General features: G+C 54.2%; 2 protein-coding genes across 2 annotated transcripts; both read left to right on the top strand.

Moving 5' to 3' along the window:
• Positions 1–2392: 2392 nt before the first annotated feature.
• On the top strand, positions 2393–4665 carry DUSP2 (dual specificity phosphatase 2). The gene is made up of 4 exons (XM_037528902.2): positions 2393–2780; positions 2914–3038; positions 3468–3687; positions 3800–4665. The coding sequence occupies exons 1-4, from the start codon at positions 2393–2395 to the stop codon at positions 4012–4014; spliced, it is 948 nt and encodes a 315-aa protein (XP_037384799.1). The 3' UTR covers positions 4015–4665.
• Positions 4666–9117: 4452 nt separating this feature from the next.
• On the top strand, positions 9118–24440 carry ASTL (astacin like metalloendopeptidase). The gene is made up of 10 exons (XM_037526867.1): positions 9118–9168; positions 9855–9978; positions 11679–11740; positions 12262–12367; positions 12837–12954; positions 13688–13869; positions 17665–17745; positions 17817–17993; positions 18874–19010; positions 24426–24440. The coding sequence occupies exons 1-10, from the start codon at positions 9118–9120 to the stop codon at positions 24438–24440; spliced, it is 1053 nt and encodes a 350-aa protein (XP_037382764.1).
• The last annotated feature ends 1052 nt before the right edge of the window (positions 24441–25492 follow it).

The raw sequence follows: 25492 nt of genomic DNA, 5'->3' as shown, positions 1-25492 counted from the left end.
TCAGTTATAAGGGTGGGGGTTTCCCCTGTCTGAGATTAGAAGGAGGCAAAGGGCAAAGGGGCGCCCCTCCTTTAGGGCTAAGTTAGACCTCTGTGATCTGTCCCCAGGCTGAAAAGGGGACAGCCCCAAAGTGGCCTTGAGCCGGTGACACACCTGCAGCCACCTTTCAGCAGAAATCACTGGTTCTGGCCAGCGCGCTGGGAGGGACCCCAGACCTTGCCACTAGAGCAAACTGTGGGCAATGCAATGCACTCCCTCGTGGAGCTTCCCAGCACAGTGTCCGCTTTCTCCCCAAGGACAGAAAGAGGCCCAGCCAGTGGAGTTGGGGTCTAGAGCCCCTATTCCCTATCTGCTTTTCACTCCTGAGTCAGGATCCCAGCTGACTGGGTCCTCTCTCCTCCTCCCCCAGGAGCTTGAGGGCCATGGCTCCTAGCATGACAGGTGACGCCAGTCCCACGGGTCAACAAGACTGGACCTGACTATCCTTTTCTGTGCTCTGTAATTTGTCCCTGGAATCAGCCATTAAGTCATTTGCTAGGCTGATGCCAAGGATAAGGGCCCATATCAGCCTCTGGGATCTGTGGCCCAGACTGCCTGGCTCTGTTGTGGGCTTTGCCACATCAGCCTCCAGACTGGTCTGGTAGGAGGGACAGCAATCAGATGTGCAGGCAGTGGTGGAGATAGTCTTGGAAGCAGTGGGGGTGAACAGCTAGTCTACTATGAACTCCCATTTTACAGGTGGGGACACTGAGGCATGAGAGGGTGATGTAGCCCCAGGAATTGTTGGAGACCTTGGGGCTTCTATCTTTCCCCTCTTCCTCATAGCACATTTAGCTACAAGTTCATCTCAAGATCGTGGAACCATATGTAGATTATACTCCAACAGGCTCAGATACATCAAAACACTGTGAGGAGTCCAGCGTTTTTAAGTCAACTGAAAGGCTGAGGGTTCACACGGGTCCTCACTCTAGCCCTCCAAGACAGTCTTGTCCTAGGTGTCTGCCGGGGAGCTGGAAAGTTCTCACAGGGACACTGTGTGTGTTTCAGACGAGTGGGGGCCTAGGAGGTGAGAGTCTGAAATCCCAAGCAGCTAGGAGTGGAGGTGGGGACAGTTCCGGCTCTAGAACACTGTCCCCACCCACCTGAATTGGTTGCTTCAGAGCTCAACTACTAATATATCTGGCCCCCACCCCTGGGGCCCAGAGCCCTCCTGCACACCTGGGGTTCACCACATCCGGGCTATCGGCCCTGTGGGGGCGCAGAAGGGATGTGGATTACCAAACTCCCCATTCTTACTGCTCAGGTGCCAGTCCTGGCTCCCCACAGCCCACCAGCCCTGCAGCAGGCTGAGAACAGCTGAGGGGATGTGGTGGGGGGCAGTGAGGGTGGCCGCTCTTGGTAGTTCTTCTGGTGGTGAGGCTCCTGAAATTCCCAGTAGGCCCCTGGGAGAACCCAGCAGCCAGCGTCAGCAGAGTTCCCCTTCAGAGCTGAGCTGTGACTTGGGGAAGTGCTTCACCCTGAGCCCCTGGGGTTTTCCTGGACTCACTGGGCAGAAATCTTGTCGCATTCATAACAGGAAACTGGTCATAGTCCCCTGTCTATCTCTGGATAGGCCCAGGGGTCCTCAGCATACCAATGCCCAGGGTCTGGGGCCCAGAGGGTGAATTTCTCCCTTAGCTTGGCCTGGCCCAGCCACAATCCTCATAGAATGGGGGAGGAGAGGGATAAAGTCCCTCTGTCCACCACGTCTAAGTAGAAGAGAAAAAAGCACCATCTTAGCTGGCTCCCCATCCTCCAGTGTAGAAACCATCCATGGTAGCAGACACATTTCCATTTTTGTTGCAGCGAATTCCTAGGGGGCAAATCCTGGGAGGGAAATGGCAAAGGGAGAAGCAGGGCCCTGGCACCACAGAGCTAAAAAATCTCTAAGGATGGGGACATGCATCCCAGGGGGCCGAGTGCTCAGGGACTGAGCAGCGTGGAGGGGGACAGAGGGTGTGGATGCTCTTCCAGGATGGGACACAAAAAGTTGTGTGTGTGGGGGGGGCGCATGGGCCCCACTGGCTCTGGCAAATCCCTCCTCTCAAGAATTGATCTCCGGTTTCCTCCCTGGCCTCTTCCCGGTGCGCACCTCCTCCCCACCACCCCTTCCTGCACCTAGTCCCCGGGCTAGCCCAGCCTGCACCCCACGTGAGGCTGCGGTTGGGGGAGGGGCGGAGCCGCGGGGGCGGTGCTGGCGCCTTCCTGCTGTGCCCTTGTATGGTGACCCCGGAGGCCGGCCCCCCGTACTTAAGGCCGGGCGCCGCGGCGGGAGCAGACGGCTCGGGCGGCGAGGGGAGAGAGGAGGAGCGGACGCCAGAGGGGAAAGGAAAGCTGCTGCAGGTCGGCCGCCATGGGACTGGAGGCGGCGAGCGAGCTGGACTGCGCGGCGCTGGGCGCGCTGCTGCGGGAGCCGCGGGAGGCGGAGCGCACGCTGCTGCTGGACTGCCGGCCCTTCCTGGCCTTCTGCCGGCGCCATGTGCGCGCCGCCCGGCCGGTGCCCTGGAACGCGCTGCTCCGGCGCCGCGCCCGCGGCCCGCCCGCCGCCGCCCTCGCCTGCTTGCTGCCCGACCGCGCGCTGCGGGCGCGCCTGGCTCGCGGGGAGTTGGCGCGGGCGGTCGTGCTGGACGAGGACAGCGCCGCGGTGGCCGAGCTCCCGCCCGACGGCCCCGCTCCGGTGCTGCTGGCGGCGCTGCTGCACGAGACGCGCGCCGGGCCCACGGCCGTGTGCTTCCTCCGAGGTGAGCCCCGGCCCGGCCCGAGACGGCTGCCCGCTGCTCCTGTAACAGGGTGGCCCCTGTCCTATAACACTCCCTCCCCGACCCCGGCCCGGCCCGGCCCTCCCACTCACCGGTGCCCTTGTCCCACCTGCAGGAGGCTTCCAAACCTTCCAGGCCTGCTGTCCGGATCTGTGCTCTGAGTCCCCCACCCCGGTGATGTCCCCGGCTGGGCTTGAAAACAGCTGCTCCGCTGACGCCAGGGCTCCCCTCTATGACCAGGTGAGTGGAGGTAGATCCTTGGCACTGTTCCCCACTCTCCCCTCGCTCCCCTCGCACCCCCTGGGCAGGAGAGGCGCTCTGAGGAAAGAGCTTGCCATTTGTAGATGCCAGGATTCTGTCCATGTCCAGAGGGGCGAGGGTATGAAAACAGGAGCACATCTCTCTGGGTGTGCCTGGCTGAATTGGTCAGATGAGCCTTTGGGGGTCTGTGTATGTATCTCCAGCGTAGTTTGGGCTTTCGGTGTGTGTCTGTGACTATCTCTGCTTGTCCTCTTGGGTCCTCCTGGCATTTCTGAGCCGGATCCCAGGTCAAGATTGGCTGAAAGCTCCTCTTGCAGGGAAGCAGCCGGCCATGTTTCTATCCCCGCTGGTGTTTAAGTTCTCTTGCACTGAGAAGACCTCATGGGCCCCTTTCTCCTCTCCCTCCAGGGTGGCCCTGTGGAGATCTTGCCCTACCTGTTCCTGGGCAGCTGCAGCCACTCCTCGGACCTGCAGGGGCTGCAGGCATGTGGCATCACTGCAGTCCTCAACGTCTCTGCCAGCTGCCCTAACCACTTTGAGGGCCTTTTGCGCTATAAGAGCATCCCGGTGGAGGACAACCAGATGGTGGAGATTAGTGCCTGGTTCCAGGAGGCCATAGGCTTCATTGGTAAGAGAGAGCCTCAGCCCTGGGGTGGGGAAAGGCCCCAGAAGGGGGCCCTGGGCATGTCTCTCCTCCCCTGCCTGCTTTCCCATCTGACTGTTCCCCGCTTCCCTTGCAGACTCAGTGAAGAACAGCGGAGGCCGGGTGCTGGTCCACTGCCAGGCAGGCATCTCACGCTCCGCCACCATCTGCCTGGCATACCTGATCCAGAGCCACCGGGTGCGGCTGGATGAGGCTTTCGACTTTGTTAAGCAACGTCGGGGAGTCATCTCCCCCAACTTTAGTTTCATGGGGCAGTTACTGCAATTTGAGACTCAGGTGCTGTGTCACTAAGGCAGGGCCGCACCAGGCTGACCCCCAAAGGCTGAGAGAGGCTGCTTATTCCTGGGGACAGCTGGGCTCCCCTGGGGTCCAGTCTCCCTCATCTCAGGGGGAACTGTACTTCCTCAGAGTTTGAAAAACTCCTAGTGCTCTGGGGGGGCACTAGAAATGCAGGAGTGCTAGATTTCCTTACCTGGTGCTCTTCTGCTAGGGGTTTGAGGGCTGGCCCTCATTCCAGGGTGAGAATGAAGGGCATGTCTGCTTCTCTCCTTCCCCACCCCCTGGCAGAAATGAACTTGACTCTACACTCATGGTCCCACCACCATGTTGAAGCCCTTGGCAGCCTGAGAGCGCCAAGGAACAAGCTGTGACAACCAGGAGCCCTGTCTGGGGTGGTCCACCCTGGGGCCTGGGGCCTGAGCCTGTGCCTGGGGGAGCTGGGGCTCAGGGAAGTGACTTGAACGTCAAGCTGTGGACCGTTTGCTTGCGTGTGTATGTACGTGAGCATCTCATGCTGTGTTGGCGCTGGAAAGTTATTTGTGTTCAACTGACATTTAACACTCCCTCCCCTACTTCCTCCCAGCCCTGTGGGCAGGGGTGGAAACTTAGCACTTTATATTTATACAGAACATTGATGTGTCAATAAAATATTGTTTCATTTTAACAAACAACCTCTCAAGCTTCTGGTCTCAAGTTAATGCCTGGGAAAATGCTCAAAAGTTGTTTCTTAATCAGACTTCACCTTTCCTGCCAACAGGCTCTTGGAAAAGAATGGAGGCAGGTGTGGGTGGCCCATCCACCCACCCTCGCACCCTGTGCGACACGAATCTGTATCTGGGCTCCCTGGCGTTAGCTCAGGGTCTCTCAGCCGCACCTCATGCTGTGGTACACCTTTCTTACATGCTCAGCCCCCAGGCTCAGCCATACTCCTGGTGTTCACCATCAGGCACGTGTGCCCTGTGCCCAAGTCTCCAAACACCTCCTGCATTCAAGGCGGCAGGTGATATAGCCAGAGGCCAGTGGGAATAAAAGCCTGAGCAATCTTCATTTACCGGATCTTCAATCCACCCCCTCAGGATTTTTCACCGTACAATCTACAGATAAGTTTCCTTTGGCGAATGTGGAGTGCTGCAGCCATGAACCACAAAAGTAAACAATGCAACTGAACAGCAGGCTACAGCTAAGCCCAGACGGGGCACCAACCTAGGGACAACAAAAGACAAGATGGTTATTGGTGCCAGCAGATAATCCATCAATTCTGCTACCAAGCGCACTGCTTATTCATGGGGGGGATCCACTATTAATTCACAGCATCTGCTGTCACACACCAGGAGCCAGCAGGCTTCCTGGCCTTCTACTGTGGTCTCAGCCACAAATCATGCACTGTATCCCCCCAGGATGCAGTCACTCAGATTGGCAACACATTCTATAGTCCTTTGGGGGGGGTAATCACTCAATCCCCAGGGGTACTCACTGCTGACATGCCAATACCTGGCTTTCATAGCCACCACGGTGCCAAGCAGACCCTTGCACTAAGGCCGACCCTTTGCACATGCGCACGGGTTGGGGACCTGCGGACAGCAAACTCCACATGTGGCCTCCCTGGTTCTATCTCCAGCTATGGGCTCCACCACAAGCCGTGTTCCCCACCTGTGCCGAGGTTAGGTTCCACAGCACCTCATCCTTATTCAGAAGTGAAGAGGGCATCACCAACAGATGTTTTTAAGAGGCTCCCCTGCCTGCTTTAAATCCTTTGGCTGCTTAGTAACTGCTCAGGACTTCCCAGCCTTGGCTCCACATTTTGCCTTATCTAAATTGGCTTTTTGATGTATCTCCTGCCTGGCTGCAGAGAACTAGGCAAGGGCTTCCTCCCTCAGCTGGCCTTGGGCTGCCCTTATACCTGCCACTTCTCCACTCTGGCTGTTGCCTCTCCTGGCTGTGGCTCTGGGAGTGCTGGGCAGCACACAGACTGCTTTAGGCCACCAAGGCCCACCGGATAGTCCTTGATTATCATCTCCTGGGGTATACAAGTGACCTCTTCCATCCCCAGGGACCCATAGTCATATCAAGCTGCCAGTGTTCCTCAGTCTTCTGGCGGGATTGTGAGTCCAAGCCCATCAGTTTCTTCTTTACGTCAGCACTGGATAAGCTCCAAATGACAAATTGTGGTCTTTTCTCTTCCCCGATGGGTCTGCTGCCTCAAGAGTAGTGGGCTAGTCCTTGCAGGCCGTCCCCTCCACACAAGGTCTTGTCTTGCAGCTCCGGGACCTTGTTCACCTCCTGTGCTCCTGCAGCGTCTTTAGCTCTTCTCACAGCTCCTGGACTTTGATCACCTTCTGTGCTGCCATGGAGTCTCCAGTGTTGTCCGTGACGCCACTGCAGAGCTGTGAGGGAACACTCACCCCCCAGCCCTGCCTCCAAGCAGGACACTCACCATGTCAGTGGGCCCCTTATGGGGAGGTGCCCACACAGAGAGGAGGCCGGCAACCAAGCACTACACGCTCGCAGCCTGCCACCCCTCTCCTCAGCCCCTCCCGAGGTCTTCAGAGAGCTCCATAACTGTCTGCGTCGAATCATCCTACTGACTCCTGCCTCATTGTAGAGGCAGGAAGGCACAGAGCAAGCTCTCTATGGATCCAGGAAGACAGGTAAAGGAGAGTCCTGGAGCCCTCAGTGGCTTTTTCAGGCTTTTAATGCTCTTTCTACACCACTTGTAGTGGAGCAACCAGGTGCAGGGCAGGCAGGGCGGCCGGGAGGCTGGCAGACCTCCCAGCTCCCAGAGAATCTTTACTCTCTAGTGGTCTCTCCGCCAACCTCTGTCGTACATAGTCCTCTGAAACCGCCCCTTATATGTTCAGGCTCCAGTCTCAGGTGTACCCACTTACGCATGCCCACCCCATACTCTAGGTGTCCACCATCAGGCATGTGTGCCCCCTACCATATTCCCAAGCACCTCCTGCAATCAAGGCTGCAGGTAATAGCCACAGAGGCCAGTGGCGCAAAAGCCTGAGCAATCTTCATTTACCCTACAACCATCTACGCTATTTTTAAGCATCTGGTTCAATAATGTCAAGTGCACTTGTGTCAAATGCAATGACGCTCTAGAACTTCTCCATCCAGCAAAACTGAAACTCTGGACTCATTAAACAGCTCCTCACGCCCCCTTACCCAGCCCCTGGCACCCACCCCTATTCTACTTTCTGTCTCTATCAATTTGACTATTCTAGGTACCTCATATACATGGAATCATACAGTAACACAGTATTGTCTTTTTTTTTTTTTTTTTTAAATAGAGGCATGTTTTATTTATTTATTTATTTGTTTTGTTTTGTTTATACATGCACTGGGTACAGTCAGAAGCGCGGGAGGGTGAGAGAATTCACCAGAGGCAGAGCGGGGAGCAGAACAGGCAGAAGGACCGAAGTACACTGCTGAGGGGAGCAGCGGGCGGCAGGAGAGGTCTGCGCGCCATGTGGGACCCTCCTCTGGTGGCCGGGGAGCAGCCGGGGATCGAACCTGCGTCGCAGAGGCTGCGGGCAGCTTCGCAACCCAGCGCTCAACCGCTGCGCCACCGGGGAGGCCCCACAGTATTGTCTTTTAAGACTGGCTTATTTCATTTGGCAGAATATCATCAGGCAAATGCTTTTATTTCCTTTTAAAAATGATTTTATTTTATTTTTGCATAGAAGAGCTGGGGTGTAGGCCAGAGATGTGTGTGCGTGTGTCGGGGATAGTGGTGAGAGGATTCACCAGAGACAGAGTGGGGAGCAGAACAGTCCAGATCTACTGAAATACACTGCTGAGGGGAGCAGCAGGCGAGACAGGAGAGGTCTGCTGTGCCATGTGGGTAGCTCCCTGGCCGGGGATTGAACTCAGGCCCTTGCAGTGATAGGTGATAGTGCTGAGACTTAACTCCTAGGCCACCAGGGAGGCCCCAAATGCTTTTCTTAATTAACTGTTCTACCCATGCTCCTTTTCACTCTACCTAATATTTATTATTATTATTATTAATATTATTATTATTTTTCTGAGCACTCATCTGCAGGGCCAGCTGGGCACATTCTTGCTTATGTTCATACTCCCTGGGCAGCAGGAAGGGTGACCTTGTCACCTTCTCCCTGGATTTCGACTCTCTGGAAGTGTGCTGGGTTCCAGGCCTGGCAGGGAGCTGAGAGGCTCCCGTGGCCCTGGCTAATGACCTTGGCTCTGTCGTTTCCTTCACAGTGCATCAGTGGTGGTGTTGGTGTCCCTAATTCCTCCACCTTCGGGAGTTAAATCCAGGGGACGCTTGGTAGTCAACCTCTGAGGATAGGGCCTCTAGAGAGGTCAAGGGGTACAGAGGATGAGGAACATGGGTAAACAGCTTTAATTTCCAAATCTGAAGGGGCTGATTTTGCAGGATTTTTGTGGGGTGACTGGGGTAGTGTCCATGAGAAGGTGTAGGTATCCCAGAGTTTCCCTTTGCCATGTGGCAGGCTTCTCTGGGCTGCTGATTACATGGGGCCTTTGGTTTGTGAACTTTCACTGATATGTCTATTTTTGGTATGTAAACTAAAATAAAATATTTATCATAAAGAAACTAAAGCTTATAAAAAAAATGTAGTGACCTTGTCCCTCTGCCATAGGTAGACTGGGGACTTTTCAGGATTTAAGCATACGTCGCCGGCAGGAAAGGGGTCTCTCCAGGTTGGAGGATGTGGCCCCTCCCAGCAGGCCGCCTCAGCTCCTTTCTGCAATGTTTCTCTGCCCCCTGGTGGTGGAGGGGGCCTCAGACGAGGCACAGCCCCAAGTGGGATCCCTGCACGGTGTTTTGTGCCTGCCCCCTTCGCACCCTCTTGCTCCCTTTGGCTAGGCTAAGAAGGCTCCAAAAAGGACCCAGAGACTCAGGTCCAGACTTAGTGGGGGGCAGGGAGCACAGGTAGGTAGGGCTGCTGGGTGGTGATCCCAGGTGCAATTGGTTGACCCAGGGCTGCAGGTGCTGTTGGAGACAGGGGACTGCAGGTGGTGACTGGTGAAGCTGCTATTTAAGGGAAGGGGGTGGTGCTAAATCTGCAATTAGGTTGCATAGTAGTGCTTGCTTGCTGGCAGGCTCCACAGGGCCTCACCAAAGACAGCATGGACATGGGAGGCCTCTGGTCTTGGTGCTGGGTCTGCTCTCTTTTCCAGGTAAGGGAGCTGCCTTGCCCTCCTCCAGCCTTTAGAGTTCTAGGGAGAGGCTGGAGCCTTCAGGGATCTGAATTGACCAGAACCACTCAGAGAAAGAGCATTCTTCAGGGATGTTTCTAGAAGTTAGTTTCTGGAGGTCCAAGGGAAGGCCTCCTGAATACCCTAGGAGCAGGGTCCTGCCGGGCAGGATATGGGACAGGTCGTACTCCAGATGTCCATTTTCTGGGTGGGGGCAGGAGACTGTAACTACTCTAGCCTAGTCCTGCCAGGTTTCTCCAGGCTGAGCCCATTTTCCAGAAGTCTGGACTAAGAAAGGGGGCCATGGGGTGGGCCTGAGGCTAGCTTGCACCCTGCCATCATCACCGGACCCCGAGGTCTAGTCCTACCATCCCTCTTTCTGCTTTCCTGCTCCCTCTCTTGCCTCATAGACACCCAGGTGCTCAGAGCACTAGGCTGCCTCCTGGAGCCCAGCATTTGTCCTACCAAGGGAGCTGCTTCTAGTGTTGTCTAGGCTTTGACACCAGCTGGGGCTTCAGGGGGAAGGCAGGCGGCTCTCAGGACTCCATGTTGGAGACCTTTGTGAAGAGCCTGGGTCTTGTGGTCTGACACTGCCCTCCCCTTCTTCCCATCATCTCAACTCACCAATGGGAGCACTTTGGGCATCGTGTGTGCCCCTGTCTGGGCAGGTGATCCTAGGAGTGCCCTTAGCCTCCTGCTGCCCAGGAGCCTGTGGGACCAGTTTCCTAGAAGACCTCACTCCTGAGGGGACCCAGACATCCTGGGACAAGGACATCCCTGCAATTAATCAAGGTGAGGGCACTATGTCTTCTCTTGGGGTGTAGGGGTATGAAATTGTAGTGGTTTTCACCAAAACCTCACTGAACACTCAGAGGCATAAAGAGCTGGGAGATGCACTGCTTAGCAGGCTCTAGATGAGTAGTTCTGTGGGCAACTTCTTCAATGTCTTTTCCCGTATCTTCTCCTAAGCTCATTTATAAGAAGTGTGTGTGTGTGTGGGGGGGGGCAGGGAATAGGATTTAAAAATTGAACTGATAAAGTACGGGTCTCTGCAGCTCCCTAAGTTATTAGTGGATGTTGGAAAACACTTCAGCCGCCTCATGCAGGACGTCCCAGAGGTGTGAGGGGGCTGGGGTACAACAGCAAAGAAGCATGAAGTTCCAGACCTCGTTGTCTGCAGATCTCAGTTGAAGAATGAAAACGTATAGATACCCTGGGATGAAGCTGGTAGAAATGAACATTAGTTCAGGAGTTGGAGCCATCACATGCTAAAGTGTTGGGGGAATAGCGGGTACCTTGCCTGAGTGGGGATGGGAATTTGCTGGGGGTATGGGCACAAAGTGGCTACACTTGCGGCAAATTCCCCTCTTTCTGAGCCAAGACTTGGGACTAGTAAGCTTGAACAGCGGTATGCTACCTTTGGTCACTGTGAATGGCCTGGAGGAAGCCAAAACCAACCAGCTTATCCAGCATTGATAGTCCTATGTTGGGGAGATGGCACTCAGCTAGGGCTGCTAGTAACCCCCAACTGTCTGCAGCCCACCTTAGAGGTGGCTAATGCCCTGCCCAGGTGCCTTCACTAGGGAGTGCATGCTTTCCTGGCTGTGGGGAATGTTGGCTGCTAAGGCTTGACAGCTGAAGGTCCTTGGCTAAAGGAGCTGCAGTGCAGGGGTGCCTGGGACATCTCCCCTGCCTGGGGTGGCCCTAGCCTTGAGGGGGACAAGTCCAAGGTGCCATCTGGGGTCCAGAGCTCTGTGGAGTCAAGCTGAGGCAGCACTTGGGCTGATCCCCAGTTCTTCTCTAGTGTTCTCCTGCTTTCCTCAAGAAGTCACTGGCAGGTGGCTCCTGGTTTGGACCCTTCTTCTAGGGAACCCAACTTAAGGTACCTTCAGGTGCCAGAGGTTCTAAGATTCCCCAGGGGGCTGATATCTTAGTAAAAGGCTGTGGAGAAGGGCTGCAGCTGTGAGAGAAACAGACAGAGATGGGAAGGGGAGTGAGGTGAGAGGTGCCAGGCGGGGAAAGGAGGGTTCACAGGAGCCATTAGCAGCCTCCTCCTATGGTGCTGTGTGCTGGAATGTGCCACCTGCCACTGCAAGGGTCCTGAATGTAACCCAGGTGGGTCAGAGTTATGGGTCCAGGGCATATTCTGGGGGGTGACTTGGGCTGGAGTGGAGGATAAAGGAGACGGCTAGAGAAAAGGCCACTTCTTGACAGCAGAGGGCTTTGAAGCATTGGAACAGGATTGTGTGGGTTGTGGGAGCCATAGACTGTGTTTGAGCAGGAAGTTGGGATCAGTCCAAGAAACATCACACATGTTGTAGACTGGACTTAGAGTGGGGGTGTGATTCACCTGAGGCCACACAGCCTGAGTCTGGGAGAGAATTCGAGCTCTGAGAAGACCTTGGGTGGGTTGACCTGCCAGCCAGGCCTCGGCTGGGCACATCCTAAGAGTCTGTGTTCTGAGGGGTATACACATCCTCCTTCCTTTCCAGGACTCATCCCAGAGGAAACCCCAGAGAACAGCTTCCTCCCTGAGGGTGACATCCTTGGACCAGTGAGTGGGCTGTGCACACATGTGGCTATAAGTAACGTTTGAACCCCAGCATTACAGGGGTGGGACATGTAAGGGATCTCTCTGCTTGCTCGCAGTTTGATAAGACCTCTTCTTCAAAAGTCAGAGAATGGGCCTCCCTGGTGGCACAGTGGGTTGAGCGCAGTGCTGTGAAGCTGTCCGCAGCCTCTGCAGCGCAGTTTCCATTCCCGGCCAGCCATGGAGATACCCATATGGCGCAGCAGACCTCTCCTGTCTCACCCGCTGCTCCCCTCAGCAGTGCTTTCGGTCCTTCTGCCTGTTCTGTTCCCCACTCTGTCTCTGGTGAGTTCTCTCACCCTCCTGTGCCTGTGACCTGTACCCCAGCTCTTGTATAAATAAATAAATCTTAAATTAAAAAAATTTTAAAAGTCAGAGAATGTTCTATTGGGATTAAGTTAGCCTGAATACTAAGGGAGGGTAACATCTGGACTGGTACAGCAGTAACCCTGGGAAGGCTTCCTGAAGGGGTAGGGTTTCAGGAGCTGCCCTCTCTCCTGAGTCCCTTCCAGCTGTTTTCCACTCCCAACAAAAAATGGCCCAAGAGTGGTGGTGTTGTAGAGGTCCCCTTCCTGCTCTCCAGCAAGTACAGTGAGTGAGCATGTGCTCCCCAGCCTTGGGAGCCTTGGGGCTTCCTCCCTGCCCCAACCCTATTACTATTTGGGCCTGGGCTCCTTTCTGGGTTTTCCCTCCATACCCCCTGTAATCCTACCAAGCCCCCTCCACCACCACCACCCTGAGAGGCTTCCACCAAGACCCCTTCTCTTCCCGAAGGCCTTTTCAACTGGGAGAGCTGAAGTCCTGGAAGAACTGATGGGGAAGATATACTAAAGGACTAGCTGATCTATTTTGAGACCAATCTGTCTCGAGGGTAGTGACCTGTCCAGGGCCTATCTAGAGCCTAGCTTCTTCCCCCAGCACCATCACACTACACTTTCTTGACATTTTATTTTAGGAGAGTGACTTGAAGTTCCCTATTGCCCAGGCAGACTTCCAAGGGGTCACGAAGACTCTGGGGGTTTGTTTGGGGGGCGGGTTCAACCAGGGTGTTTCCTCCCAGATGAGCCCAACCACAAGGTGATCCTAGAGGCCTTTGCTGAGTTTGAACGCCTCACGTGCATCAGGTTTGTCCCCTACCAGGGCCAGAGAGACTTCATTTCCATTGGCCCCATGTCAGGGTAAGTGCGTGCGTGTGTGTGTGTGTGTGTGTGTGTGTGTGTGTGCTGCATGTCTGCATGCACGCAGAAGCCTGCATGCTTTCTTTGGCGTTCAGCCTGGAATGAACCAAGCCATTGTCTGAAATCTATTTCTGGGCTTGTCCTCCTGGGTCCAGGGTCCCTCTGTCCACCCCGAATGGCTTGCCTCACGGACCTATCGATATTTGGGGCAGAAAGTAGAGGAGGTGTGGGAGAGGAAGGGGGTGAAGTGCTCAGTGCTCCTTTATGAAGCCCTCATCCCTGGGAGACTTCTGGTGAGTGAGTGAAGGTTTTGTGGGACAGACCTGGCCTCGGGTCCAGGATCCACAGTGCAGGGCCGCATGATTCCAGGCGAGTTGCTTAACTTCGGAGCCTCTTCAGCTTCTCTTTTGAGAAGGGCAATACCTATTTCTAGCTTGTTAGGTGCTTTTTAAAGCATGTGAAAACTTGAACTCAGGGTTCCCCGAGTGGGTACAGCCACTTAGCTGCTTCTGCTACCCACATTAATATAAGTTCCTACCTTCCTGCAGCCCAGACTGGTATTCAAGTTCTAGTACCCCCATTTCACAGAAGGCCAGGCAGTGACAGGGGTGTGGGGAACAGCAAGCCGGGGGCTAGCTGCTTGTTGGTGCTTACCACGCCAGAACTTGGGAAAAGAAGGGGCTGACTCGGGCTCCGTGGGTTGGTGCCCACCAGCTCTCTCATGGCCTTGCAGGTGTTTCGCCAGTGTGGGACGCAATGGAGGGATGCAGGTGGTATCCCTGGCACCTCCCTGTCTCCGGAAGGGCAAGGGCATCGTCCTGCATGAGCTCAGGCCTGTGCTGGGCTTCTGGCACGAGCATGCCCATGCTGACCGGGACCGCTATATCCGTATCAATTGGAATGAGATCCTTCTAGGTAAGTCCTATCATGCACAGGTCCGGCTGGGTCTGGGGGTCTTGGGGTGGGACATGAGAGAGGGCAAAGGTGTAGGCCAGTACCACAGGGGTCACCAGGCTATTTAGAAGAGGCTGTCTAGGGCCTCCCCTGGTGGTGCAGGCGGTTGAGGTGGTGCAGGCGCCACGCTATGAACCTGTCCGCAGCCTCTGCAGCGCCGGTTCGATCCTGGCTGGCCAGCAAGGGTTCCACATGGCACGGCAGACCTCTCCTGTCTTCCCCGCTGCTCCCCTCAGCAGTGTACTTTGGTCCATCTGCCTGTTCTGTTCCCCGCTCTGGCTGTGGTGAATCCTTTCACCCTCCCGCGCTTCTGACTGTACCCAGTGCTTGTATAAATAAATAAATAAATCTTAAAAAAAAAAAAAAAAAAAGAAGAGGCTGTCCCGTCTTCTCTGCTGCCTGCCTGTCTCATGGGGAAGGGGTATCCCATTGCTCTCTGAGACCTAGAGGTATTCACATGCTGCTGTTTTGGGCTCTAAGCCTTCATGGTCCATCCCCAGCTGAGCTAGGGTGTCACCGTTTGCTTTGTGTCTCACCTCTCACTGACACTGTTGGTTCCTGAGGACAGGGTTGATTGTGTCTTGTGACTCTTGTTGGTTGTGTACTTAACTAGCAGGTGTATTTAAGCTCTGGTGCCAGACACTACTGTGGGCTTGGGGCAGGCCCTCTGCTGGAGAGCTGAAGGGGCAGAGGGTGGTCCTGTAGCTCAGTGTGTGTGAAATAGGCACTGAAAATTGTGGGACAGAGGAAGCACAGGGAGAACATATCATAAAAGGCAACAGGGGAAGGCCCAGGATGATCTGGGGTGTGGTCACTGCCCTGGATGCCAGTAAGCAGCAGCTGAGCATGGGTCATACGATGGGTATCTGGCTCTGGGAATGGGGGCATAGTTTAAACCAGGAGAGGGGAGGTATAAAGACAGTTGCTTCATGAGGGAGGGCAGCAGAGGATGTAGATGTTTGGGGGTGTGGGAGGAGAAGGGGAACATGCAAGGGCTTCCTGCACACAGGGCGTCTGGTGAGGGTACCACCATCACTGGGGGGAGGGTGCTCAGGACTGAAAATTGTGGAGTTCCCGGAGAAAGGGTGCTTTGGGGAACATGGGTAGTATCTTATGATGGGATGCGGCATGGGGACTGAGATCAGGGGTTAGTGTAGTGAGGAACAATGAACAGTGACTGTGCTCTGAAAGTAGAGGCTAAAGCCCTTCCTGGTGTGCATGAAATGCTTGTGAAAACCTATATAGAAACGTCAAATTAAAAAAAGTAGAGTTAATGTAAATGTTCTAGTCATGATGGAAAGTAAACATTAGAAACTAATACATGAAAACCTTCTTCCATTTGGAAATTAAACAAATATTTTTTAGCTCCTGGATTAAAGTAATTGCAAGAATTCTAAAAATCAAATGTTTTAGAACCAATGGTTCATAACTAAAGCGATGCTCAAGGAAAATGTGTATAGTTAAATGCTTATGTCAATGAAAGTAGAACTTTTTTTTTAAAAAAGGACATTACTGATAGTAAAAGCAGAAATTAATGAGTCACAAAATAGCACTAGTAAATTCAAGAGCTGTTAACAAACAAAAAAAACCGGTTAGAATGCCAACTACCCTAATGGAAAAAAAATTGCTTAAGAATAGAGAAAGAGGGCTTCCCCGTTGGCGCAGCGGTTGAGCGCTGGGTTGCGAAGCTGCCCACAGCCTCTGCGGTGCCGGTTCGATTCCCGGCTGCTCCCCGGCCACCAGAGGAGGGTCCCACATGGCGCGCAGACCTCTCCTGCCGCCCGCTGCTCCCCTCAGCAGTGTACTTTGGTCCTTCTGCCTGCTCTGCTCCCTGCTCTGGCTCTGGTGAATTCTCTCACCCTCCCGTGCTTCTGACTGTACCCAGTGCTTGTATAAACAAACAAACAAACAAACAAATAAAACATGCCTCTATTTAAAAAAAAAACATTAAAAAAAAAGAATAGAGAAAGATGGGAATATACTTACATTTAGTTAACACACATAGAACCAACTGCTAGACTATGAGCAACAGGAATTAACCCTGGGGAGGTGGGGACTAGGGAAGGGGGCTAGGGAGGAGACTAACAGTTTTTGATTTTTTTGGGGGGTACTAGAACTTATTGCCTATTCAAAATTAATAACTTACAGGTTTTTGAAGGGAATAAATAAGCACTCAGGGGTCGGAATCTCAGGCAGGTGATGAGATAAAGGTGCTGGGAATGTCCTTTGATCTCTGCTGGTGACCATAGAGAGCCAGCATGGGGGTGCTGGCGAGAGGGGGTAGGGGGTTCAGTGGTGTATGACGGTCACTATGAAGGTTAGAAGAGAACCTGGAGCGGGGAACCTTGGCCTGCCCAGGCCGGGAGGACCCGAGTGACAGGGACAAGTGGGCTCTCCGGCCAAGGTGGGCTTGCTGCTGGGGAGGGGTGTTCACCACCACAGAGGGTGGGCGAGCAGGTCTCCAGATCTAGCTAGAGGAGCAGGACCCCCACTTCACCAGTAGGGGGTGCCCGAGACACTCTCAGCAACATTTGACTTCCTGGAGGCTGTAAATTACACAAAGATCAGTCTCATACAAAGTGAGTGGGAGAGAATGGCCAACAGGCATATGAAAAAATGTTCAACATCACTTGTAATCAGGGAAATGCAAATCAAAACTACAATGAGATACCATCTTATACCAGTGAGAATGGCACATATTAAAAAAAAATAGCTACCACAAATGTTGGCAAAGATGTGGAGAAAAAGGAACTCTCCTGCACTGCTGGTGGGAGTGTAAACTGGTCCAACCACTATGGAAAGCTGTGTGGAGATTCCTCAACCTGCTAAAGATGGAGCTTCCATATGATCCAGCAATTCCACTCCTAGGTATTTACCCAAAGGACACAGAAACATCAATTCCAAAGAGCACCTGCACCCCTATGTTTATAGCAGCACTGTTTACAATAGCTAAGCTATGGAAACAACCCAAATGCCCAAAATAGATGACTGGATCGAGAAGATGTACATGTACACAATGGAATATTACTCAGTAATCAAAAAAGATAAACACATACAGTTTGCAGCAACATGGATGGAGCTAGAAAGGATCATGCTCAGCAAAATAAGTCAGAAAGAAAAAGAAAAATACCGGATGGTCTCACTCATAGCAGGAATCTAGAAAACCTAAATAAGAGACCAGGAAAAAGACTAATCAATAGAAAGTAAAAATCAAAATCAATAAGCAACTATAAACCAGGGACACACTAGGGACAGGGTGGGGGAGGGGAGGTGGGGAAAGGAAGGACTAGAGTCAAAATAAGGGGGGGTGCAATTGTATGGGGAATATAACCAAAATGAAAATGCATACATTGTGCAAAGATGAAAAAACATGTAAGAATTATATAAAATAAAATATTTAAATAATAAAAAAAAGGTGAGTGGGAGAGGCGCAGGGAACTATGAGGAGGCAATGGCCGGCCAGCCACAAGGTCCCTGTGCTTCCATGTCACCTGGCACAGATCTAGATCCCTCCCAGGCCAGGGTGGGCAGAATAGGCAGTGAAGACACTGAGAGACGGGAGACAGGGAGCATGGACTAGTGCTGGGAGTCAGGTGGGGTACAGGGAGAAGCACGTATGACTGTAGCTTTAGATCCCCCTCCTCCCAGCTGAGGTAGGTATTAAATTCCCAGAAATCCCATGTCCTGACACCACCTCTACCCTGCCCCCCGCTTTTCTCCCTTGCCCTCTTCCCCCATCTGCAATTATATTTTCAGGCTTTGAAATAACCTTTGTCAAATCTTGGACCAGCAACATGCTGGTGCCCTATGACTGCTCATCAGTGATGACCACAGGAGGTGAGGACCCTCTTCCTTCTCTTCCTTCCCTCGGCACGGCCCTGCCAGCCCCTGCTGTCATCAGTGCTCAGGTCCCTGCCCGGTGGGTTTCAGATTTGCCTTCAGCCGCTGTGGGCTCCCCACTTTCGTGCCGCTTTGGGCCCCCGATGTCTACATTGGCCAGCGATGGAACCTGAGCAGCTTGGACATCACGCAGGTCCTCAGGCTTTATGACTGTAGTCCGAGTGGTCATGGGCCCCGTGGCAGAGGTGAGTGACGGGGCTGAGTGACTTGAGGAACCTGGAGAAGGCTCCTATGCGGAGGTGGTGTCAATGAAGGTGGAGAGGTGGGAGGTAAAGTTGCAGAGCTGAGCAGGTAGAGATCACAGGACATCACGGCCAAGAGGTTGGGGAGAAAGGGATGGACGTGAAGGGCTAACGGTGTGAAGGGCAGGAAAAGAAACCTGTTAGAGTCACTGGGCTGGGGTGGTGCCCAGGTGCAGTATGGTGTAGGGTGGTGAGGTGGACTCCCAGACAGGGGTTTTGTGGGCATGTATATGTTGGGGGGCAAGGAGATGGGGTAAGGCTGCTTGAGGATGTCTCCAAGCAAGGGGCTGCAGTGAGGGCTTTAGAGTCCAAGGTAGGCAAGGAGAACAGCTTAGAAGCAAGGCTGGGGAGCAAGAAGATATTAGGGTTTGTAGGCTCAGCAGGGGTACAGAGTTATGATACTTGAATGAGCTGGGAGTAGAGGAGGCCACTGTCAGACCATGGGTTGTTGAGAACTGAGGTTTCTGCAGTGGGATTTCAAGTGCAGCCCAGTCCGGGAGCAGGGGTGGGCTGTGAGGTCACTGGGAATGAAGAGTCCCTGGGAGAAGCAAGTCAGCTCAGATTTGGGAGACGGGCTCTTGGAGAAGCTTCAGCGTGTGGGCGGGAGTGACAGGGAAAAGCATGGTGAGTAAGGCAGGGACTGGGGCAGGCCCCAGGTAATTGTTTGGGCCTAAAATGAACAAGAGTTTTTACAAAGTATAGTGGGTGGCACAAGGTAGGGAGTGACAGTGAAGAGCAAGGAGGGACTGTCACTCCGAGTTAATGGGCCTGACAGTGCTCAGATGTGTCCTCCTCATGCCCTGGGTTGGGATGTGACTGCAAGCACAGGGGAGCTCAAGGTCGGGAGCCGGTGCTCCTGGTATTACCCTGGAGCATTCCTGGCTAGCACAAGTGCCCACTTTCCCCCCAGTCCCATCTCTGGGTGCAGACCAGCCTGCATCTACTGTGCAGGCTGATTTGGTGAATCCAGCTCTGCCGGGAGCCCATGCTCCTAGAATTCCCTTTAGGGAGATGCCCAGAGGTGAAGCTTGTGGCTTCTGTCCCCAAATGGGGAGGGCATCCTCTGCTCAGGACAGCCAGGTCGTGCAGCCCTTGGCCCCTCTGGACAACATCCCTGTCTTCCAGCCCCAATCTGATTACCCCGTCTGAGGCCCAGGCCTCTCCTGTCTTCCCCATCTTTTGCCCTAAGGCTCTGGGGAACAGAGGGTCCCTATAGATCTATCAGGGGAAAGGCAGACCTTTCGGGATGTCTGGCTCTGTCTGCTCAACTCCTGTCCCATCCATAGTCACACCTGGCAGATGCTTGGGAATGAAGTCACATTTTCCAAGGACAAAGGTGGGGGGGGGGCGGGGCACAGAAGAATTTCCAGCCCTGAAGACCCCTGGGTGCCCTCTTGCAAGAGAGGCCCAGCCCCTAGGTGGACTAAGGTGCTGCCCCCTTCAACCTCAGGTCAGGCCTTGGGAGATGCCCTGAGGCTGGTACCCTGGGAACAAGCAGGTTCCTGTCCTAATGCCTGGGGGGTGGGAATGTTACCCTGCAGCTGTCTCCTCAGGTCCTGCTCTCTGGGAGGCATTCAGAGCCTCCCTTCCTCCCCTTCAGTGCGCGAAGGCTCCAGATGCAGGGTTGCCAACAGTGGGGTGATGAGGAAGTGGTGGGCTCACTCTGAGGTGCTCCACAAGAATATGAGCTCCCTGAACATAGGACTCTGTCGAGCTCCTCTCTCCCCCATGTTGCTGCTTCCAGGAGACTTGCTTTCCCCTCCCCTCCATCATGGCCAGAGGAGGTTCTAAAGGTAGAAGGGGCTGCTTGTCCTGTTTCAGCCAAGTCCCTGCCTCTTCCCCAGCTGTTGACTTTCATGTGAGGTCTGCTTAGGAGTGAAGTCTCCAGGGTACAGTGGGTGGGCCTGGGACAGGAGCCCCCCCCCCCTTGCCAAATGGCCTGTCAAAAGCCCAAGGAAACCCTGCTTGGGATGGGCGGGAACAGGAGCTGACACCCTGTCTCAGTGGGGCTGGCCGCCTCAGATGATTTTTGGGAAAGCAGAAATAAAGCTGGGTACTTGTTCCAGGATTCTGGTTCCAGGTTGTGTTGACTTTAAGTATGAGTGCCTTTACCCTCTTCACTCGAGAGGTCTGGGGACCTCCACAAGAATGAGGTCCCTGAACATAGGACTCCTGTTGAGCTCCTGCTCCTCCATGTTGCTACTTCCAGGAGACTTGCCCCCCCCCCCTCCCCTCTCCTCCCTTCAGTCTTGGCCAGAGGGTCTGGAAGGGGCTCGGATGCTTATACACGCTTTCCAGAGGAGGAAGCAGACTTAGGGACGCAAATAAACTTTTTGAGATAGCATGGATGGGGGCATCACTGCAGGCTGAGGCTTGGCCTTTTCCGACCCCTGGACTCTGAGGGGACACTGGGGCACACTCAGGGGCTCTGGACCCTCCACCGTCTATCTTGGGTTTCAGTCTTGAGTCACTTGAGTCAAGGATTTCTTAAGACTGACCAGGGACTGTCTCAGGAGTTAATAGCAGGCAAGAATCATGGGGTCAGTTAGTGGGGGGGGACTCCTGTCCCCCACTCAAGTCTCCTGTCCCCCACTCAAGTCTCCTGTCCATCTTTTTGCTCTTAGACTTGGGAGGAGGGGTGTCTAAGTCTAGGGGGAGTGAGCTGGGGCTCTGACCATGTACCTAGCAGATGACAGCTCCCCTGGGAGACTCCAGATCAGAGACTTCGGGCCAACTCTAAGACAGTATAGTACCCTGCTTTTCAGAAGTGACCGTGACAGACTCAAGACCTACAGGTCTCTGCGCAACCAGCCCAGGCCTCTGGCACCCGACTGGGTGTGGGGTTTCTCAGCGGCTGTCAGACACTGGGTCAGCCCTGTGAGACCTTCCCAGTTCTAGACTGCCCCCATAAACCTCCATTAGGATGTGGCTTTTGGAATTAGTATCCGGCTTCTCCAGAAAGTTAAGTGGGGATGGCTGAGCCTGGAGGCTCAAGAGGATTGAGGGTGATCCTTGTCATATCCTTCCCCATGAGGCCTCCAGTCACTACAGACACTGTTCCCAGGTTAGCTCTGGGCCCAGTCCTGTTTCACAAGCCCAGCCCTATACCTCATGACCCAGCCCTGCTTCAGCCCCTTGGGGGACATGATATGTATGGGCTCATAGGGTGTTAACCAGAGTGAGCCACCCAGCCCATGTGAGGCCTGTTCCCCGCTCTGTAACCCCAGAGCTATGTGGGTTCACTCATCAATTTGTTCACTCATCCAACAGACTGTTGAATTGGGTGCCAAGTAGGCTCTGCTATAGGTATTGGGAATAACATCCTGAAGTTTATTCAGGGGTGAGGCAGGGATAGACAGAACAGGCAAGTAAGGAAGCATCTGTGATAACTTATGGGGGGCAGCACTATTTTGGGTTGTTGGCATTTCAACTGAGACCTAATGACAGAAGTAAGCTACCCTGAGAAAATCTGGGAAAAGAGCCAGTGCAAAGGCCTTGAGGCTGGAGTGAGCAGAGATGTAGAGGGGAGGATTTAGGCAGGGCCAGGCCAGAGGAAGTGAGGTTCTCGGAGGGGAGAGACAAGATCTAAGCTATAGAAGTCCTTCTGGATACTCTATGGAAAATGGATTGTAAGCAGGGAGAACACTTGGAAGTTCCTGCAGTTGTGCAAGTGAGAGCAAGCGGGGGCGGTGGAAACTTGCAGAAGTGGGGGCTTTTGGAGTTTGTTTTGGAGGCTGAGGCAACCACACTTTCAATTGGATGTGGGGGAGAGGGCACCACTTGCAGCACTGAGAACCCGGGGGGAGAGGCAGGGCTCGGGGATATGTTAAGTCTGGGGAAGCTATCAGACATCAGTGGCTGTGTCAGGGAGTGTGTGGGTGGCATGAGCCTGCAGTTCAGGACAGGAGTGCTCTGGGGAAGTCATCGGCATCTGGGGGGCAGCCATGGGGTTAGGTGAAACCCAGGAAGAGTTCTGAAGAACAGGTGTCCCAGCCCCGAACCGGGGTGGTGCTTCATTATTTAGTGAGGGTATCTCAATCTCGGCTTATTAGCTTTCTGTGCCTGACAATTTTTTGTTGTGGGGACTGTCCTGTACATTGTAAGATGTTCAGCAGCAACTTTGGCCTCTGCCCACTAGATGCCAGTAGCAACCCTCTTCCCTCTTCCTCTGCTGTGACAGTAATGTCTCCAGACATGGCCAGAGGTGCCCTGAAGGGGCAGGGACAAGAGTCACTCAATAAGAAACACTGATTTGGAATTTAGAGAAGACAGAAGGCTGAGAGGAGGGAGTGAAACCTGCAGGGGTCCAATGGGGGGGGGGCATTATATAAAAATGGCTGAGAAACTGAGCAAGAGGAGTACCCAGAAAAGAGCCTGGCCCTTGGTGGTGTCATGAGTGGCCCGTCAGGAGTAGATTGGGCGGAGAGGGGGGCGGACTCCCTAGTCAGGGTGAGGGGGAGATGGGCGGGATTAGAGATAGTTGGAGAAGGTGGGGACCATGGGGTTGGGGGCTCAGAGGGCTGGCTAGGGAGTGGGAGTGGCCCTGAGCGTGGGGGAGTGACAGGTGGAGAGGGCATGACTGCTGGGGTAGATTGGGGGACAGGCAGAGGACCTGTCCTTTGAGTGGGGTTGGAGCTCAAATGCAGGTGCTTGCTGGGGTGAGTTCCTGCCTGCTGCTTCCATTTCCCTCTAAACAGGAAGCAGGGTAACAGCTGGGCAGAGGACAGTGAGGGAGGAATAGCAGTTCTGAAGAGTGGGAGAGCACACTAGCAGGGTTTGGGGATTTGTGGTCATCGAGGCCAGTCGATGCAGTGAGAGTTCTCCGGAAAAAGCAGCCGCGTGGTCAGAGGCAGGGAGGAGGTGGTGGATGATTTAGGTTTGAGCAGGGCTGGGGTTCTGACAGGGGAGTGGTGATGGGGGGAGAGGAGGCCGGCTGACATTATAGAGGGCATGACTCGAGGGGGTGGGAAGGGGGCCATCCAGAGTGGTCTGGTGATAAGAGTCCCAGGAACTTGAACAGGCTCTGGGGCATCTGGGGGAAAGCTGGGGTGTGAAAGCTGGATTGGGCTCATGGGGTTAGGGGGAGCTGCCTGAGTCCTGGCCCAGGAGGATCTGGGGTGTCTCTCCTCGCAGACCTAGAGTAGAAGCGTCTCCAGGGCTTTCAGATACGGTGGCACATCTCTTGCTGTGCTCTCACGGCCAGGCACAGGACAGCTGTCTCCCTTTCTTTGGAGAGGATGGTACTAAGTCACCTTTCCCCTGTGGCTTGTTCCTCTTTCCAAGGACATCCATCAAGGACACCTTTACTTGGGCACTGTCTGGATAAGAAAGGATCCTATGTATGTTACACGCTGATACCTGCTGGCCCTATCCCTCACCACTCAGCAACCCCGGCTAGGTCCTGGGGACAGAGAAGGGATGTTCGCTTTGATAGAGGGGGTGAGACAACAAAGCCATAGGACAGCATCTCAGTACAATGACTCTGTGTGGCATCAAGGAGCCTGGCGATCAGGGTACCTCCCTCTGTCTGAGAGGATGGTGACAAAGTGAGAGAGCAGGAGCCCACATAGCACAGAGAGAAGGGTGAGGAGGGTGTTTCCGGCCAAGCAAATAGTCCCTGGAAAGGACTGGAAAGAGACAGCTCAGGGCTTGTCCAGAGCCAGCCCCTGTCACTATTGCTCCTCCCCCACGGGTGGTGGGAATGCTGTAGTTCTGGGGCTGCTCAATGCCAGCCCAGGTGGAACAGAATGATAGTGGAAGGGCAGATCTAGCTTGGGAAGAGCTGAAGGAAGCGCTGCTGCAGCCACATCTGGCAGCCATGTAGGGCCTGGTGGAGCAGCTGCTGGGAAGGTGTGTGTGGAGATGAAGAGGTGCAGAAGCGCTGCATTATGTAAGGGCCCGGCTGCCCCATGCTGTGCCTGTCTGGCGGGTGGGGCTGGGGGGCTGCACCAGGTGACACAGCGCCTGCAGCGGGGCTGAGCTGGATGGTGCCTGTGGACTCTCCTTGGCTGGTGGCCAGTAGGGCCAGGTGCTGGGAAGACCTGGAGCTGTCCCTTCAGGGAAGGTTTGGGTAAGAATCAGTGGAGACTTGCAAGGTGGAGAGGGAGTATGAGCAGCCCTAGTGTCAGATCTGTGTGGAGGTCTGGCCTTTTAAGGAAACTGAACCAGGAGACAAAATGGCTGACCCCGTTTGCAATGTCTAGGGAGATGCCCATCGAATCCCCAGTGTGAATATGGTTGGAGTAAGTGAAAAAGTGCCCACCCCCCACATGACCATTTGGGATGCCAGGGTACTCATACTCTGAGGCATCTGGACTGGCAATAGCTGCATCCCAGGCCCCAACGGTCATACCTCCGTCCTCTGTCCTTCCTCAGGAAGGGGGCTACTGAGCCCTCTCCATGCCTGGCAACCCAAGGTCCAGATCCTGCCCAGGCCAGCCCAGTCTGGCTGAGTGGGAAGGATACACCCTTAAAATCTGCCTCTGGAGGAGGCAAAGGAGGCTGACTGTCTCTCTTAACCTAGCCTGGGTAACACCCACCCCACAGGCAGTGGCACTCTCACTTAACAGAGGGACTGGGGAGGCTGGCAGAGGCAGGGGCAGCCTGGGATTGGGGGGGAAGCTATGCTTCCTGCATAGCTTGGGGTGACAGGGGTGCAACCTGTCTGAGCCTGGGTGGGGGTGAGAGATTGGCCGTGGGCACTGAGAGCTCACATTTCCTGCTCCCATGGAGACAGAACAGGCAGGATCAAAGGTCCAGCCGGCACACTAGCTTAAGGCCAGATCCTTTGGGGATGGATTGATGCTCATTTATCCAAAGGCTGCCATGGTGCAATGGGCTATAAATACAAAGCCTGACTTGGGGCTGGGCTTATAGCATTAGGAGCTCTGGCAGCTGTGAAAAACCACCCCTTGAGGCTGCTCAGGTTGGCCCTGGTGGCAGGAAGACAATGGGCGAGGTTCTGGTGAAGAGTTGGTGCTTGCAGTTCTGAGCCAGGATAGAGGTGGGGCAGGGGGCGAATCTGAAATTTCTTTTCATTTTACTCTTCTTTCCACGCCACTCCAAGAGGGGCGCGCTGCATATATGCGCTCAGAACTGGAGCGCCGAGGGGGTCACTACACAGGACAAGGAAGCTCCCGACCCCTAGGACCTATTTTTTTTTTGTCCTCTGAGCTATGTCTAAAAGACCCGACCTCTGACCAACCCCTATCCCCAACTAGGTTTCTTTGTTTTGCCCCAAGGGGTATCATCTTCTATAGCTCAAGAGGTGGCAGTTCGCCAAGTACCTCCCAAAACAACCCTTGCTTGGGTCTCAGGTGCTGCTGAGATTTGAGTCCAGGCCAGTTTTACTCTTACCTCTTTGCCCTTAATGGAGGAAACTGAAACAGCCGCAGGAGAAACAGGTAAGCTGAAGTCCAAAATCCCAGGTTCTGAGCACTCGC

Source organism: Talpa occidentalis, unplaced genomic scaffold, assembly GCF_014898055.3.
Source record: "Talpa occidentalis isolate TD23 unplaced genomic scaffold, MPIMG_talOcc4v2.1 talOcc4.5, whole genome shotgun sequence".
In the NCBI taxonomy this organism is placed as follows: domain Eukaryota; kingdom Metazoa; phylum Chordata; class Mammalia; order Eulipotyphla; family Talpidae; genus Talpa; species Talpa occidentalis.
Note: the sequence above shows the minus strand (reverse complement) of the source record. Positions and strands in the feature narration are given on the sequence as shown.